We start from the raw sequence: 20,603 nt of genomic DNA on the forward strand, positions 1-20,603 counted from the left end.
TAATCCTTTTGCCAGGCCTGAAACTCCCTTTTGAATACATATGTCCCCCCTTGCGCAGGTCCTAAATAGCTCATATGGTCTAGTCCTCATTTAGGAGGCGCGACCAGCATATATGGCAGCCATGCCCACGCGCAGCGTCATCGCGCAGCGGAATTGCCGGACTTCCGCCGGAGTTACGCCTGAGTTCAGCCCGTCTGCGCCCGTCCGCGCTGAGGACGTGCTGCAGGGCGGACGTGACCCGGTGAGAACTTCCTTTCCTCTGCAGGGAGTACCTAGGCAATACTCCCTGTCGGAACTTCTGACATACAGACCACCAGCGCAGCGATGTTCTCATCGGTTCTCTCCTGAAGGTATCTTATACTCCCAGCGATGCATGACATGTAGGGCTTCCTTCCGGTGCCCTGCTCCCAGTGTTATTAGATCTCATCCGCGTTCAGGGCGCCTTTCCGTTTTGCAGCCTAAAAACGGCTTTTTAATCAACAGCCCGACTGGGTTTTTATCACGGAGACCTGGGCTTCGGATTCTTCCGGACATGATTTACTTTTGGCCATCCCTGAGGTCTATTCTCTCCATAGGCAGGATAGAGCTTTGCGTAGAGGTGGAGGAATAGCTGGTCTGTTTAAATCCTCTTTCTCTTGCACTGTTAAATCTCTATCAATGCCTGGAGATTGTTTTGAGGCACTTTATTTTTGCATTCTTTGTACTCCCTCTGTCTCTTTCACTGGGATACTTATCTATAGGCCACCCGGCCCTAGGGCTAGTTTTCCCTCAGATCTCATTAGAATCCTAGAACCTTACTTTGGAAAACCTGATCATTCCATCTTGGGGGATTTCAATTTCCATCTCGATGAAATCAACTCAAAGGATACCCTGACATTATTCGAGTCACTTGGAGCTTGTGATCTCGTTCAGTTGGTGAACAGTCCAACACATATTGCAGGCCATATTCTTGATGGAATATTTTCTAGTGATTCTAGGATATCTGTCGGTCTGCCTCTGCCTTTGACTTGGACTGATCATCTTGCAGTACCATTTGAATTTGCTCTCCCCAATCTGTCCTTAGCTAATCATATCGATACCCCATTTATTCCTAGGAGAAACTTTAGAAACATCACTGATGATACTATTGTTTCTAATATCCGGATTTCCAAATCTTTTTCATTGAAGGATGCGGATGAGGCAGCTCTAGAACTTATGGATGCTACTATTAACGTAGTGGAAAAGCTTGCCCCCGCCTCCCTTCGATATGTAGCTCGACAGAAACCTACAGCACCTTGGTTTTCTGAACATCTGAGACTTCTCAGACAGAGATGTAGGAGTAGCGAGAGATGTTGGAGGAAATCCTGGGATCCGAAAGATTGAGAGGCTCATAAATCTGCTCTACGGGACTACAAATGGAGAGTTGTGGTGGAAAAGAAGGAGTATTTCTCCAGTCTTACAAGTTCCCTAACTTCATCTGGAGAACTTTTTAAGATTGCTGACTCGCTCTGCTCTCTTCAACTCCCTGATCCGGTAGTCAGCTCTCAGGTTCTCTGTAATAACATCTCTGACTTCTTCTATAGTAAAATCTCGGATATTCATATTGCCCTAGAAACCCAATGCCACTCTTTGGATAAGGACATTCCTCCTGTTATAGCTAGCTTGGAAACTTTGGGTGAAGGACCTTCCAAATCACTCAGGCAATTTCCTGTCTTTGGAAGGATTGAATATCCTACTTGATAGGACTAAATCTTCCTCCCCAATGGACCCGCTACCGCTAAAAATATTGAAGGAATGCAGAAATAGCATTCTTCCTCTCATGCTGGAAGTTATGAATAGGGCTATACTTCAGGGTTCTTTTCCATCTGTCTGGAAGAGGGCTATTGTGAAGCCTCTCCTTAAGAAGCCTTCTTTGGATCCTGGCCTCCTCAAACATTTTAGGCCTATCTCCCTACTTCCTGCCCCTGCAAAAATATTGGAGGCCCATCTCAATTCCCACCTCTCTACCTTTCTTGAGACTAGTGAGTATCTTGATAACACACAGCACGGATTCAAAAAGTACCATAGTACTGAATCCGCACTCACTGTTGTAGTAGACAACATTCGACGCAAAGTAGATTGTGGCCAAACCACAATATTGGTCCTTTTAGATCTTACAGCCGCATTTGATACCCTGTCTCCCGCCATTTTAACATCTCGGCTAAGGGAGGCAGGGGTTACTGGATCGGCCTTAGATCTTCTCAACTCTTTCCTTCTGGGTAGAGAACAGAGAGTGAAGCTCGGAAACTTTCTCTCCCCTGCCAAGTCATTGCAATGTGGGGTGCCACAGGGGTCGGCTCTGAGTCCGACCCTGTTTAACATCTATGTGGCCCCCCTTGCTAGACTAGTAAAATCTCAGGGGATGGAGGTGGTGTCTTACGCCGACGACACCCAGATCATTGTGTCACTGGCTCATTCCTCTGTCCATACATCCGCCATTAGCATTAGGTCTTGTATGCAGCTGGTAGCAGACTGGATGATCATCAACTCCCTAAAGTTAAATGGTGATAAAACAGAGGTCCTGGTCTTTGGGAAAGACCGAGACGTTTGGTCGGGCGAGTGGTGGCCCTCATCCCTCGGTATTTGCCCCACCCCCTCCCAATCAGCCAGAAATCTCGGCGTGGTTTTTGACACCTCACTCTCTATGATGCCCCAAGTAAATAGGACAATGGCCACTTGCTGGGGTGTTATCAGGATTCTAAATAGGATCCGTAATTATCTCTCACCTCATGCCCGTAAGCAGATTACAGTCGCCCTTGTGGGCTCCAGGCTTGATTATTGTAACTCCTTATATGTGGAGTCCAACAAAGGCCTTATCCATCGACTGCAAATTGTGCAGAATGCTGCAGCACGTTTTGTTTTAGCCCTTCCCTTGGCATCTTCAGCCACGACTGCTAGGAGGGATCTTCATTGGCTCCCTGTTCAGTATAGAATCTTTTTTAAGATTCTTTGCCTTACATACAGAGCCCTCGTGGCTGGCCCTGATGATGCACTCGGGTCTTTGCTTACTCGCTACATCCCCACTAGATCTCTTCGATCTGCTGGTTTATCTCAATTGGTAGTGCCTCGCACAAGACTAGCCAGATGGGGAGCGAGAGCTTTTTCTGTTGCTGCTCCTAAGCTCTGGAATTCTCTTCCAATTGAGGTTAAAATCCTTCCCTCAATTGATTTGTTTAAAAAGGCCCTTAAGACGTGGTATTTTACCAAGGCTTACCATTAAGAGATTACTGATTTGATCTGCGAGCTGCATTATTTGATTTAGGCGCCTTGACGCCCACTGGGCTAAGTCTGCGCATGACAAAACTCACTTCATTCATTCATAGAGAAGGGTACACTTTATTGTTAAAGTTGGACATGTACATTTTACATGTCCTGGTTGTAAATAACATTGGGTTACCTTATTACATTTACTAAAAGACGACATTTGTTTGGGAACAGGTGGAAATGGAATGTTTGGTGTCTAAGGAACTGTTATTTACAATACTTTTTAATGATAAAGTCGGATTTTAAGTCATACATTTGAAAATACCACTATTAGGAAGTTGGCATTGTCTTGTCCTAACCTTTTGGTACCTGCAGCCTGTATCCTGGGTCACAGGACTAGGTGTAAGTTGGCCTTTAGTAGTCACAAATACAAAAGGCAAAATGTAAAAAAGATATTTAAACATCTTTTACAGAAAGTTTGAGCCTACCTGGTTAGTGACATAATTGTTTAACTTTATTTTAACAACACATTTAATAAAAACAACAATTTCCCCAAATTACTTTCAACATCTGAACTCATGAATATAACATTACTACAAAACACCCTTAAAACTACCCATTCTTACCCAAATTCAACAGGAATCAAAAATTGCTCCAAAACTAGTACAATTCACACTCTGTGAAAATATCCACTCTAGAGGGGCGAATAAAAAATGTTCATGTGGCATAACGTCCATGGGCTATCAGCTTAAAACCGGACATAGAAAACATCTTTAACTGGCAATCAAGTAAAGAGAAGCTGGAGGACCATCTACATCAGTGGATCAGTGGCACCAGCAACAATTACCACCCAGAAATTTCTTTGAAAGGTGCAGACTACTGCAACAGATATGGCTCCAGAGTTTTCAAGAATGGCCACATAAAAAACACAAAAAAAACAACAGCAAAAAATCATGTCACTGAGACATAAACAAATATCATTAGATAATACATTTTTCAACTAAAAAAATAAAAAGAACACGCCCATTTATTTCTCTTGAACATTCTTTAAGATGAGTTCATAGTGAGCAGATTTGCACTGCGCACAATATGTCACAAGACATTGTCAAGGGGTACAAATAAAAACTATTTTCGCGGGGCTACATCCATGATCTAAAAACATATCAAAGCAATAGTGTATAAGAAGCAAGAAGACATGGCAAAGCTGAACGACCCTAACCTTCAATACCAGCCACAACAACACTGGGGCAGAGATTCCCTTCAGAGGTCCAATCTCAACCTCCAGATTTGGCTCCACAGTTTTCCCAGATGGCATCATACTGCATGGATTGTGGAGTGAGTGTCAGAGAGCAGTCCATAAGAGCCCTTTGCAATGCTGGAAAGAATCATAGCTGTAAATGATTATTTTTATTTTTGGCCCTTCCTAGTTTTTCTACATTAGCAGTCATTTTATTATCTTACAAAACGGGTATCTAATACCTATGTGCTGTTCATTGTATTTACTTCTAATTTATTGTAACACTGGTTACATATAACTTGCCATATTGACAAGTCAAAGCATTCCTCTATAAATTAATACACACCTAATTTTTGCCAGTTATAATTATTTACTTTATCACTTTTTAAATACAAGTCAACAATATGTGTTTAAATGTTCTAGTGAGAGCATCTACAATCTATACAAACATACTCTAGTTTTTTAGACCACACTGTGTGAAATGTTGCACTCTCTTCTTTAAAACTATCAACATAATATCTGTGTCCTGTTCTACAACTCCTTCTCTTAACAACTCTTCATTGTCCCTAGAATCCTGCTGAGGACCAAAAGAAACAAAACGGCACACCATCTCAAACCTTTTCTACATCTGCCACAGGACCATACAAAAGTGTTCTATTCCTTTCTCCTAAACATAAAGCAGGATCTTTCACATAGTACAGCCACCTAACTAAAGTTTACATTGTTGAGTGGTGTACAACTAACATCCTAAAATTATGAAAAGTGCTTTGGAAATCTTTATTTGATAAACAAGCTAGTGAGTGTCCCTGCAAATTTGTATGCTTTCTAACATTGCAAGGATCCAATCCTTTTAGTACATATTTCATGTTTTACTTTTCACCTTGTAAAGATATGTAAAAATGTCCTTAATATGTAAATGGATTGCTGTCATATATTACAAACATTACTACAATTCCATTTCTGTACAGGTGCCTGACTCTCCCTTTCTTGTACCTGTTCTCCAATAACTTGTTCTACATTTGTAGGTACCATCACCTCTTTCACTATAGGACTGCCATTCTTAATTTTATAACATTGTCCTTTGTAATCAATAGGATGAACTTATCAATTATCCTGGATGTAGATTTCTTTATTAAAGAAAGATTCTGTACGAGAAATATGTATTCATTCTCTACTAAAAACTGCACATCGACTTATTCTTGAATAGACCTTGGCATAGATATATATGAAAAATATTTAAACTTTACAGAAACACACATTCACTGGATGATGTCATCAGTGATGTCATTTGAGATGTCATCAGTGACGTCATGAGTGATGTTACTGACCATTTCATGAGTGATGTAATATGTGACATCATCAGCAGTGCATTGCAGGCGCGTGAGTTATAGTTAGCTCAACTAACTATAACAGGCGAATTTCTCTGGTTTTATATGAGTCAAATGTCCAACTAACTATAATGTCCCTTAAACCTATGTTTTTTTCAGTGAATTTCTAAGGTTTTTTAAATGCTAATTCCTAACTATAATGTCTGTAAAGCCTTTGGTTTTTTCAGTGAATGTATATATTTATATATATCCAAGCTCCAAAGTACCCAACGTACAAGGTGCACTCGAACGGCAACGTGCTCATAAAGAGCCTTTATGGTATACAATCAGCCGGCAACATGATAACTTTAAGCAGTTCAATTCGCCATGGATGCCTGACGCATTTCGAAGTGTCCCCACTTCTTTTCAGAGGCTTTGGCAATTGAGGGGGGAAAGGACACCGCCCTCATCATTTAAATGCTCCAATGCATGCCCTGGATGGGATGCTCTGCCGCGACTAGCAGAGCATTATGGGCCTTGTAGTGTCCTTTGTCTCCAGATGGAGCGCGAAATGTTACTGCTATAATATTCATAGCCCCCAGATGGGCATTGGTGTGCCGGTGGATATGCTAAATCCGTTGCTGCCTCACGAAGTTGGCCTGCTCGATAACAGACCGCGTGGCCCCCACATCCTGGGGTGGTACTCCTTCGCGGCAGGGTGTGCCGTGTATTTATCCAAGCTCCAAAGTACCCAACTTACAAGGAGCATTTGAACGGCAATATATTTATATATTGTTGGACCCGGCCTCGTGGCGTGGTCCTTACCCCCGTGGATTGTGCCCGTTCCCCGCCCCGGCCTTCACGGGCCACCCTTCTGAACTGCACCGAGACCCTTCATCCTGAGCTGCACGAGGTCGCATACCCCTCGTGGCCCCGCCATCTTGTTGGCATCCACGTGACTCTGTGCACCAGCCAGCGCGACCCCGCTCAACCCGGCCTCGACCCCAGCGAAGCCCCGACATCGAGGCACCACGAACTGGCCAGGGGGTGCCGCAGGAACCATTCATCGCCCCCGGCGGAGGACAGTATCGATGAGACCCCCAACTGTCCTCCCCTCTCTAGGTGTGATCGCCCTGCAACTCTCTTGGGCCTGGCACCTCTCCTGCTGGGCGTCTGGCCACCTCCACCCGGCCTCTCCGCCCCCCCGGGCACCTGGGTCCAGACATCAAAGGGCTCCAGACCTATATCTGGGGCGACCCCGCCACAGATCGGCAGTTGTATCCCGGAGTCGAGAGCCCTGCTGATTGAATCGCGGCTGACCCTACGGAGAAGAACTTTTGTCGGAACCATCACGAGCCCTGCTGACTGCGTCGCGGCTCCTTCTTGTGAACACTTTGAAGCCACCCGGAACATCGGAGCCCTGCTGACGCTGTCGCGGCCCAACCTCGCTGAAACCTCCCTCGGAGCCCTGCTGACGACGTCGCGGCTCGAGCTGAGCAGAAACCATCTTGAGAGCCCTGCTGATTTGATCGCGGCTCTCCACGAACTGTACGCCAGAGCCCTGCTGACGCCGTCGCGGCTCGACCCCTCCAAGATCCGGAGGTCCTCCAGCTTGAGGATAAGAACTGGGCCCCAGGTACCCTCGTACCGCACTCCTGCCAAAGACTGTCCCGCTACCCCTACCCTTCCAAAGAGACACTGAGACTTTTGGTGGATCCCTCGAGCCCTTCGTGTAAATATTGACCTCGTAACCTTTTTAATGCTGATAAAGAATTGCTTGTCATGAGACAACCTCCTTGAGTCCTGTGTGGTGGTGTTACTGTGCTAGTACGTGATAGGAGAAGGATCTCTCAGGAGACTTCTCGGCAGCGCTCGGCTACTTCGTACAGTGTGAGGGCCCCCCTTGGTGGTCTCACCGACTCCTCAGGGTCCGCCTTCCAACATATATATATATATATATATATATATATATATATATATATATATATATATATATATATATATATTTATATATATATATATATATGTTTAAATATATCTATATACATAAATATTTTTAAAAATGTATACACCTTCCTTTAAACTTCTTTTCCTTTGGAAAACTACCTCATTCATCTCCAGTCTTCTTCTGAATACTATTGCTCCTTCACCTCAAAATGCTTAGAGTATGGATTGAAGGCCCGAGCTATATCTATTAGGCTAAAGAGGATGCTAAAAAAGAGAGGTATTGACAGGGACTTGTGTTTGTCAAATGTGCTGATTAGCATTTCATAAGTTCCTGGCTATGGTTAAATCCATTGTTGATTCCCAAGCTCCTCACCTCATGAGTGTGCACTGTGGTGGCAATGACCTAAACACATTGACCTTTGAAAAAACTGATGTCACTTTTCCCTCACACTGTCTTGCTGTACTACCTTCTTGGAGACCATCACAAGGGCTGTGTTTATAACAACAATCTGTGTTTTTACATACATGGAATTTATAGAAATGATGGAGTGCATTTTACAGATGAAGGCAACAGGATGTTTCTAAGTAACCTGAAACTCCACATCCGGTTTTATGTGTAGCAGCCATATAGACACAACCACAGCCATCCTAGTGCCCAAAATATTGTCAAGTTTTTTTGACGGATGGATGTGTTGCTGGTCATTAAATGTCTGCTTTTATTTTCCTTTTTCGCAATGTGTATCCCGGATCGCAACATCGTAGTGAATAAAATAAATGTTAGGAAATAAAAACAATGCTTATTAATCCACTGAAGAAAATACAAGCCTTTAAAAAATACCTCTTATAAAGCTATTTAAGAAGGAATACAATTTAAATACCTTGAAATTAAATAAAACAATTGTAGGTTACATGGACGTTATAGTTGGGAAATAGAATTTGAAAAACCTTAGAAATTCACTAAATAAAAGGTTACAGGGATGTTATAGTTAGGAAACAGAATTTTTTAAAACGTAGAAATTCAATTAAAAAATCCAAAGGTTACAGGGACGTTATAGTTGGGATGACATTTCACTCATATAAAAACCAGAGATATTCAACAATTATTGTGCCCCCAAAATGCACTGATTATGACCCCACATATTACATCACTCATGACATGGTCAGTTACATCACTGATGACATCACTGATGACATCTGAAATGACAATTGGGAAGGCTATAAAGACTAGATTGGTAAGTACTCTGAATAAAATCAGATGATGGATCAGAAATCCCAGTGCAGCATTCTTACACTGGGATGAACAGCAGGGTATGGGATGGAGGGGAACCCCAAAATTGGGTTGAATCAAATGATGTATGTGAAACATGATGCCCAAAGAGCCGGCAATAACAATTCCTTGGGGACTTATGCAAAGACATTGAGAAGATCAACAAATCCCAGGCAACGCAGTAATGCTGTGGCTACTGCAAATCTTGAGGAAAGAATAATTGGGAATCATGATTGCAATTGACCCTTTCAGGGTATTTCATTCAATAAAACATCTTAGAAAGATTTGAAGACAAATGGGCTGAAAAGTGAGAAAAACTGGAGAGTGAGAAGGTCATAGTCCTGTCATAAGAAGACTTTGAAAATCACCTATGCCTTTCAACCTTGGGACATGATGGATCCCATAGATGCCCAAACCCCAAGATGAACCAGACGTGTTCAGTGGACTGTTTACACTATAGAAACACTGAACTAGGACATTGATATAGAAATATCAGAAACAAGTGCCTGAGTGTGGCCCTCCAAAATCTTGAGGGGATGAGTAAGTGACAAATACCTGCACCATTAAAATGATATAATGCATAAGTGTGCAGAATCCATAAACTCATATTGCATGACTGCGCATATAATGCACAAAGTGCCTCTGGCAATTGTGAATAAAAATACTTTATGCAGCATTTTCTTATGAAGCAAAAGAAAAGAGCACATTATATTTGCCTTTGAAAAAACTGGAGCCATGTTTCCTAGACACTGAAGCAGCAGGCAAGCAAATGCAGTTTCAATAAGGTACCTGACTTTCTGGCCAGACAACCAAAACATTTTTGATAATGAAGCAGCTCAATAGGATGTTTAAAATCTCTACTTTTTGAAACAGACAGTGAGGTTGCCTGTTTTAGTACTTGAATTTGTCTGTTCACAATTCATTTTCAGATTTTGATGAGGATTGGGTTCATAGTAGTAGTGCTAAGAAAGGGATGCATACAACCAAATCTAGATATGAATGATTACTGATAGCTATGAGATAAAGTTTAAACAATTTCAGTTTGTTGCCTAAGAATTCATGATTGATAGGGTATTTACCTGCTTTATTGTAAATCTCTATGCTTCTGACTTGTATGATTTGAACTGTGAGTGCTCAGGTAAATCAACACTTAATAACACTTTGGAGAAAAGATTATACCATGCACAGAAATATCTGAAAATACTCTAAATGTATAAATTATATCCAGGCATGAAAAACAATGCAATTCTCAGTCCTTACATTAATCTTTTCTTTTGAAACAGAATTTTCCAGTGGGCCTCATTGATGGACAAGTATACACATGGACAGATGGCTTAAAACGAAAAGACTGGCATGACTATGAGACCATTCAGAAAGACGCATTTCGATCAGGTACTGGGCAAATTTGAATCTTCTATCCAAATTTCAGTCTTTATGTGTTAAACTCTTGTAATATCATGCTGATATTATACAAATGAGAGAAATGCATATGCTGCAGAATAAAGGAAAAAAACATATCACATCAGTGGGGCCACCTGATATACCGAAGAGAACCTGGGTTTGTGTAATTATCCAAAAAAAGGTGAACCCCAAAGAAAGTTTTGCAGGGCAATCATGAAATCACTTTCCTCTTTTAGGTAAGCTAAACATTTCTGGAATTGATTAATGGTTCCATATCTATTACTAAAATATCAGTGATTAATATAAAAACAATTTATAATAACAAAATTAATAACAGATGGTTTTAAATTATTGTTGTATGGATGGGAAAACACAAACAAAGTGATGCACCCAGTGAACCACATTCTAATGTGCAGAAGATGCAAGTAAAAATATCTGGTTGAAGAATAAAATAATCAAAGGTTTATTAAACATCCTCAAATTAAACAATGGAATCTGAACCAATTTGAGGTATTTAGGGTCTACGGTCCAGTCCTTTTCGCAACTGACAGCAACCATCATGAGGACTGCTGTCAAAGTTGTTGCTACTCCTATAATTTAGCACAGCAAAAAATATATAAATCAAATATATATTCTTAGCACATTTCAGTGCATGTTACAATAGCCAACAATTTCAACGGGGTTATTGCAGAAGAGGAGACATTTTTTCTAAATTAAATCTATTTGGCCTCATTAGACTGATAAAAATATAGGGGCATATCATCAAGGCCCCGCGATAGAATTATCGCAGCTTTAGCGTACGTTTTCGGACGAAAAGAGGCGATAATTTTATCGCTCTATCAGCAAGGACAAGCTAACGCGTGTTTCCATGCCTCAATGCCATTTACCTTAACGGCCAGCTTTGCATCTCTAATGAGATGCAAAGTGGGCGTTCCTGACCAAAATAACGTGAGAAGTGTCAATAACTGACATTTCTCCAATTATCAAGCTGCACGCTAACCTGCATAGCGATAAGAAAAGTAGCGCTAACCGCGCTTATCGCTACTTACCGTACGCCTGCTTTCAATCTGACTTAGCCATTATATCCAATGGAAGGTGTATATTATGGCTAAGTTCGCCCTGCCCTATCAACAAGCTATCGCCTGTGTTTGTGTGATTATCGCTGGATTTCCAGCGATAATCGCACATTTTGCAGCTAGCACTTGGATTTTTATCACATTGGAGATAAGCGTTGCTGATAGCACACTATCTTTGTGATAAAATCCAGCGATAGCCGGCGATAATTATCCTCGTGCTAAGCGCGCTTAGCGATAATTATCGCCGGCTGTTGCTGAAATGCCCCGTAGAATCTAGAGTTCAATTCATTCCTCACAATCAACACAATCATTTCCAGCTGTCACATATATTTAAACCATACTGTTGGAAAACCAGCATTTTGAAATGAGAAAGAAATCTGTAACCAGTAATGGAATTGTGTATTTCTGGAAAGCTGACTGTACACTTCCATATTGATTGCGTTGGATTCAATCACTATGGAAACAGGTAACATATTCAAAAGTTCAGCTCAGATGGCAGCTAATTTTGAAACAGATGCACTTGGCCGATGTTTCCAGCTCAAGCTATTTCTATGAGAACAATATGTTTTCAAAACACTGTATTTGCGCCATATTTTGGAAATTCTTTTGGTTTCTATGCACTTTCACATAAGTTGCCCATCCCTAACAGAAATTAAACTTGGCAGTTGCTTATTATTCCATCAACTCCTGTCTAGAATAAAATGAGGAAACAATTGTAGCACATAACTGCATACACCTGCCAGACATTAGTAACTGTTAAATAATTACTTACAAAACAAACCCGTTCCATGACTCCCAACCATGAATGGAACCAAACCTAAATAAATGTGTCACATGGAAAGTGAATTGGATTTCTGCAGGGAAAAAGTTGGTTTCAATCCTGTAGCTTATGCTATATCCTCTCCACCTTCTGCATGTGCAAATCTCTCGGATTAGGACCCTTCTCAAAAGGGATCAGCAGAGTCTTCAGGGAATGTTTACTGACCTTTCACTCACCAAAAATCTGGTCACCAAAGGACCAGAATGTCCATTTTTGTAATATAGTAACATCAGAAAGATTGTCTCTCCCACATAGATCAATTTACCCCCCTGATCTCGGATCAGCAAAGACTAGAGGACCAACTTATAAAAGGCCACATTTGCTTGCAAACCTTAAGGTATCAATAGACTGGATAGGCATCATATCTTTTGTTGATCGAATATCTCTCAATTGCAAAATCTATTGTGAAGCCGATCTCGAGTGTAAAATAACTAAGCATAGTGGTATGACCTGATGATGGACCAAACGTTCATTTACAGTGTAATTATTGGGATATATGCTTGCAAATAAATCTCCTCATTGCTTATGGAAGATGCACATTTAAGTAGGTTGTACATGGAAATGTTAAGCATATCTATTTTTAAAGTGGAATAAATAATGAGAGATATGAAAAGAAGAATTTTCATAACCAAGAAAATAATGTAAAATATTTTGAGCCACAGTTATTATGTTGACGTAATGTCTATTCTCTTTTATATACTCGTATTTACAAATGTTGAGCATGCTGCAAAATGGCCACACTTGAATTGTCCCGGAATGTCATTGAGGCACCAAGTCTCAGTCAAAGTTACCTCAGCTCAATTTTCATTATTTGCAAGCACAACATATGTGTGGATGTTTTGTACTTTCTTAAAAACAAACAGGTTTCTCTAGTATAAAATACGCAGAGTATTTAACAGATGCCAAGTAGTTGTAAAAGGTTTCTTGATCAAGACACTTAGGGGTATATTCACAGGAATGTGTGATAAACATCACCAAAAACTGTCAACGCAACTTCACACATCGCAGCCTATCGCGGGAAAATAACCCTGTGTCAACAAGGAATTCACACCAAGGTGGTACCATGCGATAGTCTGCCGACACCGCGAACAATGATCGCGATACAACCACCTAGACTGAGATAAAAACACAAACCCCAACGCAAAAAAACATGCGGTGAGCCCATTCATGATGAGGAAAGCAGGGATAAGCACCGCCAGGCCCGCGATACTCATGGAAGGCGGAAATGAGCACAATAAAAGCCTGAGAAAAAAGACAAACCAAACAAAAAACAACAGCCAAGCACAATAGAGGCAACCTGAGCAATCAGACAACCACACAAGCCACCTTGGCATCAAAACATTGTACATGGCAGGCCATCTCGGACAAGGTGAATGCAGCCAGAGAGCAGAGGAGGATAATGGAAGAAAACCAGAACCTCCGGAATGATGTGAAAGGCACAAACAAGCAGAAACACGCCAACAAAAAGAAGGCAGCAATGCACACTGGAGGTGGGAGTCCAGCGCTACACCAGGAGCTGGATGACATGTAGGAAATGGTGTCCACCGCATCAGTCTGGAGATGGTGGCAGGACTCGGGGACCGCAAACTGCTCAAAACAACAAACACAACAGAAACAGGGAGAGGAACAAGCAGGGACTGGGGGACAGGGGGAGATTAGCACAATGGCACACATGCACAATTAAGCACAGAACAACTGCAGACAAACCACGCTCAAGAGTAACAACACCAACCAGGAGCACAACTCACACAACCCGGCAAAATCACACCACCGAACAAGCACAGAAATGAAAAGCACACTGCCTGAAAGGGAGAAGGGTGAGCCAAATCATAGCATCTCACGCACAATGTAGCAAACACACATTGGAAGCAGAGCACCCTAACATCAAACACAATGTTGTACAAACACCAACATCTGCACAACCTAACACAGGACACAAGTGCACCCGCCTGTGGCAAACGGCCATACACATCTGGCTAAGCACGAAACAGGGACATGATAATGCACAAGTACAAACCCACAGTCCTGATGGGGTGGCAATGCACGTCTGGCAGGGAGCCAGAAAGTCCGTGACACACACATTGGCATACAAATCAAGACACAACACAGTTGGGGACAAGTGAAAGTGCGGAAACTTTATCAACAAGTGTGTGTCAGTATGGCCAAGAGAAGTGTCAAGAAATGCAGACCAATGCTGCAGCATGTCTGCATGAGGAACATAAGATAGCGGCCATGTCCATCTCGGGGGAGTCCATCACCAACACAAGTCAGTGCCAACCCCCGTTGGTTGTCCGCACCTGGATCATGAGTCCAGGCCAATGCAGCCATGTCCACTGTCGTCTTGGGACATGTGACCAGATTCCCAACATGCAACCAGGCTTCGGGACACGTGCAATGGGTCACATCCAGTTGTGGCTGCAAGTACCTTGTCAATCGTCCATGAACGTGACTGCAGCTGCGTAGGCCAACATCTCCAATGAGCGATCGTGGCCCACCACATCGGACAAGTCATCGACGTAATCCATCAGCAGACCTGGGCAGATGTGCTGACGCCAACCACTGGACCCAATGTGCACCAAACCCCAATCGGGTAGTGGCTCAATGTGCTCACTGCACACGACAACTCATGAAATCTCCCAGGTCCAGTCTCCAGCCTGCATGCCAAACATCCATGAATGCCATGGACGGGCATCACGGGTCACTCCTGGTCGTGGGCCAACAGGGGGCGCACACACGTCGTAATCCAGGTCAGCTACCGTACATTGGAGAGGCAGACATTCATAGACCACTCGAATGTGCATGTGCGACAATGCAATACAGGCTGAACGCAGGTGACATGGGCAAGGCGGAAGCTCAGCCAGCAACTGATCTGCAGCACTGCCAACAGCAGTGCCCCCAGTACATGCAGCAGACGTGCACGGTACAGGCCCATGTGACTGGAGTCGAGCATGTGTCCGGGATGGTCTGCCATTGCGTTAGTGGCTCTGCTTGAAGCGGCACTGGCTTGCCCAGTGCAAATCCTGTGGATGAAATAGCACAGCTTGGTGCAATGAGCAGTATCTGTGTGCAACGGGTCTGGGGTGGGGTGGGAATACGTGTGAAGGCCATTTCACGCACGCTAGCTACGACCAAGGACGTCTGCGTGTGGGATGTGGACACATTGGGCTCACGTCGGGCACTGCGTAGTGTGGGAGTTGCAAGCAAATGCTATCGTATCTGTCAGGGGGTGCTGGCCACATGCAAGTTCCTGCTCGGAGCTGCAGATGTGCTACCGCCTGATAGTTCAGACAAAGGACCTTTCATCCCAACAGTGACTTCACCATCTGCATGCATACAGGAGATGGACAGAGGCCTGTTGTGGGTGTGGTGGGATGTCTGCAAATTTGGGCATCATGGATGATATGCCCAGCACGGGGCACATGAGCGGCGTCACTGTGTGTTACATTGCCACACAGCCGCCCCTCCCTCCCCCGAGCCCCCACACTTGTGTACGCTGCCTCTATGGTGTTCCCGGGGGGGGGACGAGTCCTGAGGGTGGTGGCAGACCTGGGGTGGTTGCGGTGGGTGTTGAGGCCCTCATGGGTATCGGTGCTGCATGATCAATGTCTCCATGGCATCTGTGGGTCTTCCAGTGTGGCTCTTGGCTGGGCCCCCTTTCGTGCTGCAGGTAGTTGTCCTGCTTAACACCAGCAAAAGGCAGGTGTTAAATACCTGCTTCTACCGTGGCTTATCGCGTGGTTTTGACTAGCATCGCGGAGCTGGCATTTCATTGTGAAAGTGGTGGTGTGTTTCTTTTGCATGTTTTTGAAAGGGAATGCCTACTCTGCATCTCATTAGGGTTAGTTGGTGGTGTCAAACGTGCAGGTGAATTTAGGGGCAGTTATTGCGGGAATGCTGGCGATATCTGCTTTTTGCACCAGCTTGTGAATGGGGTGTTAGACCTATCTCCACATTTGATGTGTTAAGTTGGAGATAATTCTGAGATAAGTCCTTGTGAATAATCCCCTTAATGTAGCAAAGTGATCAAACAGATCCTATGTTGGGTTTATCAGGAAGGTGTGGAAAGAACATGAAAGGTGGTTTGGAATATGGAGCTACCGTGACTACACTGTGGTGGTGTGGTAAATATTTAAATTACCTGTACTATTTTTTTATGCGGTAAAGTCTAGTAAGAATAACTCAGTCAAAATAAGAGGCAGAATCCGTGGTATTAGAGGTTCTGAAAAGGGCTTTATTCCTTACAAAGGAATTATAGTTCGAACTAGGCAACCATATTCCATCACCACGAAGGTTCAGGAAGGGATCAGCAATACATTATTGACAAGTAACAATATTTATATGAAAAGCATTGCATTAGGACAGATGCAGGAGGCGTAACAGCTGATAATACAGATAAGAAATACACATACGTAATGAAAAATAGGCGTAATACTAGAAACGTCATTTAAAATGATGTCACAAGTGGGTGGATCCATAAGAGAATCCTGCAGTGTCAGCAGAAATATTTGACAGAGATGCGCGCGCAGCCGCATGACGTGTGATTGACGTGCAACTAGAGGGTGAAGGGGAATTGACATTTAGCTCTACATATGGAGACAGAAGTCTGGGGTGTCAGGACAACCTAGTCCTAAATCATATCTAATATCTTGTGTTTAAGGAACCATATTATCTGGAAGGAAAGGTCTTCTCGGACAGATCCTATTCTATACTGACTGTTAGTGCGTGTACAAGCGTCTATGTGTCTACATGAGATGCGAGGGGGCAAGAATCTTCCATGGGCCTACGAATTACTTGCATAAAGACAGCGAGGCCGGGCCCTTTGCTCGGTAGCTAGAAGGATGTTTACCTAAACTACTAGACAGGAATGTATCGGATGAGGAGCGGAGCAGATAACTTTGAAGGCTGAATACAGTTTTTGGCAGGCAACAGGCCGCGTCAGGCACCGCTAGCCGCGCAGGGAGTAAGACAAAGTTCATGGACACGGATGCAGGTCCAAGCTAGAGCATTTCAGAGGCAGAAGCAGGAAAAGGCTCGATGACAGAATTCAGGGCCTACTCGCCTGAACTGTAAAACTAGAAAAGTGAACCACATAAAGTCGGTGGCCTTTCATACTTAGGAATGGAATATTCGACCCATTCATGGCGGATCTGAAAGAGGGCATGTTGACGTTGGACGCACATGTATTTGCGTCTTCATAGCTGGAACTGGAGGGAACATACATGTACTTATAGCATGTACATGGAGCCGTTGGGGTCTAAGATAGGGGACACAATTGACCATAAAAATTCATATTTCCACATTCCCTCCTTGTCCCCTACGGACCCTCATGAAATATCCATCTTCATCAATCCATCAATCTGTTCATATAACATCATTTGTTCTTCTTTCTTCTTCCGAGATCTTGAATGAAAATTTGAAGGCGGGATACACGATGTGGCACACAGACCACAAATCGCTGGCCCACATTGTAGACACAAGCAGCAACTGAATAGTATGAGAAAGCCAATACCTAGGAAGGATAGGATCCTCCATCCCCAGGCTGACAACACGCTCCAGAACCAACCGGACCAAGTCCAGGTGCCTGGATTCTGGTGTATCTGGCTTACGATCTTATGAAGTCGAGTTATGGCTTTATATACTGACGGCGCGTTTTCTGGTATGAAAACACAGCAACTTGATCCGATGACCCTACAAGCTCCACCCCTATCGGCCAGAATGACGTCAAGGACAAGACGATTTTGGAGAACAACAATCCGCATCGCAGACTGCTCCTCCGTTAAGTTGCCCAAAGCGGAAGTAGTTTCATTCACTACTGCTTCAAGTGTTCTAGTTAATCTACGTATCAGCTTACTATTGGTGACTGTACCTATGTAGGGAAAGAAACCTTTATTGAAATCTGTGTATTTCTCCCATGCTGTTTCAGTGTAGTCGACAATCGGGAGGTCTCTCTGCTGTCTATTGTGTACTAAATGGGTGTTCCTATGATAATCAGGCGGGGCTAGGAAAACAGGTGGCAGAAGGAATGCAATGTAACAGGTACCATCCCAATCTAGGGGTAGGCGTATGTATGCGGTGTGACCACAGATGAAGTAGGAGTGACGGGAAGCTCTAAATGTAGATTTGCCTTTATCACTGAATTCTATTACAGTGGTACATTTACTATGGCCCATGTGTATTGAACCATTCTTTCTTACACATAATTCGCCTCTAACTGGAAATACTGACATAGCGGGCAAGATTGGTGTAGCTTCGGATTCAATATTCAGGATCATAAGATTAAGTGTAAAGTTACCTAATCCATATACTTCATTTTCTAGATCAGTTCCTGTTCTTTTGGGAAGTCCCTCCTTGTTAGGGTAGCAGACTTTAAGTAAAACTAGGTTCAGGTTTCCCCATACCCAATTGTCTTGGTAAACTACTGTATTTGAATCTAGGGAATTAATCAAACTAAACCATGCTCCACAGGAGCCATTGTGTGTGAATGGATACGGAAAGAGGGGCAGAACTCCCTTGTATTTCTGATAGGGAGGGAGTCGGCCACATATCCAACAATTTGTAGCATTGCTGGTCTGATGAGAATGATGTAACATACTAATGAATGTGTTGTTGCGCAGCGCAAATCTATAGGACAACTCATGTGGGGGTAATTCGCTAAAAGAATGTTCGGCAGTAGTATTGAAAACATGCTTGGAGATAGGGTAATACATGTGTAATAATATACCGGAGATAATAATCAGAAGACTTAGAAAAAACATAATTAACAATGTCACTATGCAGTGACTACGAAGTGATTTACAGTACGCATGTGTCCTGAGCTGTTTCTGTCCATTTTTCTCTCTATTTCGGTCTAGAGGATACATGTCAGGGACAAATTCAACCGATTCACCTTGGAGAGGACTTAAACAATCAAATTGTCTGACTTGCTAGACCTTAGTTTCAGTTTATAGTTTTCACTCTTGGTTTGTTCAACCAGGGGTAGTTTTAAATCAGTCTGTGAGGGAATGCAGGGCTGAGGGTTCACGTCGGACGGTAGTCCATGAAATTTTTTGATGTGGCTCGAGTGCAACCACCCTTTACGTCCCTCAATCTTCACGGCTGTCCTTGTGGTCAATAAGACGAGCTTCGGCGACTGCCACCGAGGCTCCAGCTGGCTCCTCCTGTCAAAATTCCTCACAAACACGAGGTCCCCCGGAACCACGTCGTGGGGCTTCACCTCAGTGTTGTCGGGAAAAGCTGCAGCTACCTGTGAACGACAAGATTGTAGTGCAGACATCAAGGAAGCCAGGTAATCTGTCAGCATATTACAATCAACATCAGTTATTTTACGAGGTATAGGCGTCCCCCACATATTTGGTGGTCTACCGAAGATCACCTCGTACGGGGATAGCCCTGTTCGAGAGTGTGCTACCATTCTCATGTAAAAGAGCGCAACTGGTAAAGCTACTATCCAGTCGGCACCTTTTTCTCTACATATTTTTGACAGTCTAATTTTCAGAGTTTGATTATGTCGTTCCACGAGACCTGCTGCCTCGGGATGTCGGACACAGTGGAATTTCCATTGGTAGCCTAACAGAAGTGAAACATGTTTCATTAGCTCGGATGAGAACGGTTGGCCATTATCTGAGTACACGATACGGGGCAAACCATACCGTGGGAAGAATTCTCGAACTAACTGCTTGGCAGTGGTCGGGGCAGTGTAATCTGAGACGGGATACGCCTCTGTCCACCGGGAAAGAGCGCATACAACTACGAGGACATATTTGAATCCTCGACAACGTTCCATCTGGATATAATCCATCTGGAGGACTTCAAAAGGGTGATCGGGGGGTTGAAATCCACCCTGGTCTACAGGTACGCCTTTTCCTGGATTGAACTGACAACAAATCATACAGGTACGTACTTTCTGTTTAGCGGCTGCTCGTAAGTGTTTATTAAACCAAATGTGTTGAATACTGTCTAGCATAGCTTTCTCTCCTAGGTGCGCTGGACTATGTATTGTGTTAATGATGACCTGAACCATTGAGTCGGGGAGAAACCATATAGATTTTCCCTTCGTCATCCATCCTTGATCCGTTTGGATCCCTCCTAATTCAGTCCATCTCTTTATTTCTTCTGGTGTAGCATGTGTCTGTATGTCAATTACATCAAGGGCGGGATCCTTAACTGTCATGCAGTGTGTTGGTGTCGGAACTATTGTCTTTGTCGTGTCAATTAGACGAGTCTGATTCTGAGCAGTCTGTTTAGCTGTTCTGTCAGCTAGGTCATTACCCTGAGAAATAATGTCAGTCACTTTTGTATGGGCTTTACACTTCATAATCGATATTGC

General features: G+C 43.4%; 1 protein-coding gene across 1 annotated transcript in view; it reads left to right on the plus strand.

The window, feature by feature from the left end:
* The window catches only part of GALNTL6 (polypeptide N-acetylgalactosaminyltransferase like 6), a 2,683,170-nt gene that overhangs the window by 995,085 nt on the left and 1,667,482 nt on the right, over window positions 1-20,603 (plus strand). Inside the window, exon 4 of the mRNA XM_085641833.1 lies at window positions 10,264-10,372. Coding sequence (XP_085497959.1) covers window positions 10,264-10,372 — 109 coding nt within the window. The remainder of the gene's footprint in view (window positions 1-10,263; window positions 10,373-20,603) is intronic.

The sequence above is a fragment of the Triturus cristatus genome, chromosome 2_2, assembly GCF_964204655.1.
Source record: "Triturus cristatus chromosome 2_2, aTriCri1.1, whole genome shotgun sequence".
Classification (NCBI taxonomy): Eukaryota; Metazoa; Chordata; class Amphibia; order Caudata; family Salamandridae; genus Triturus; species Triturus cristatus.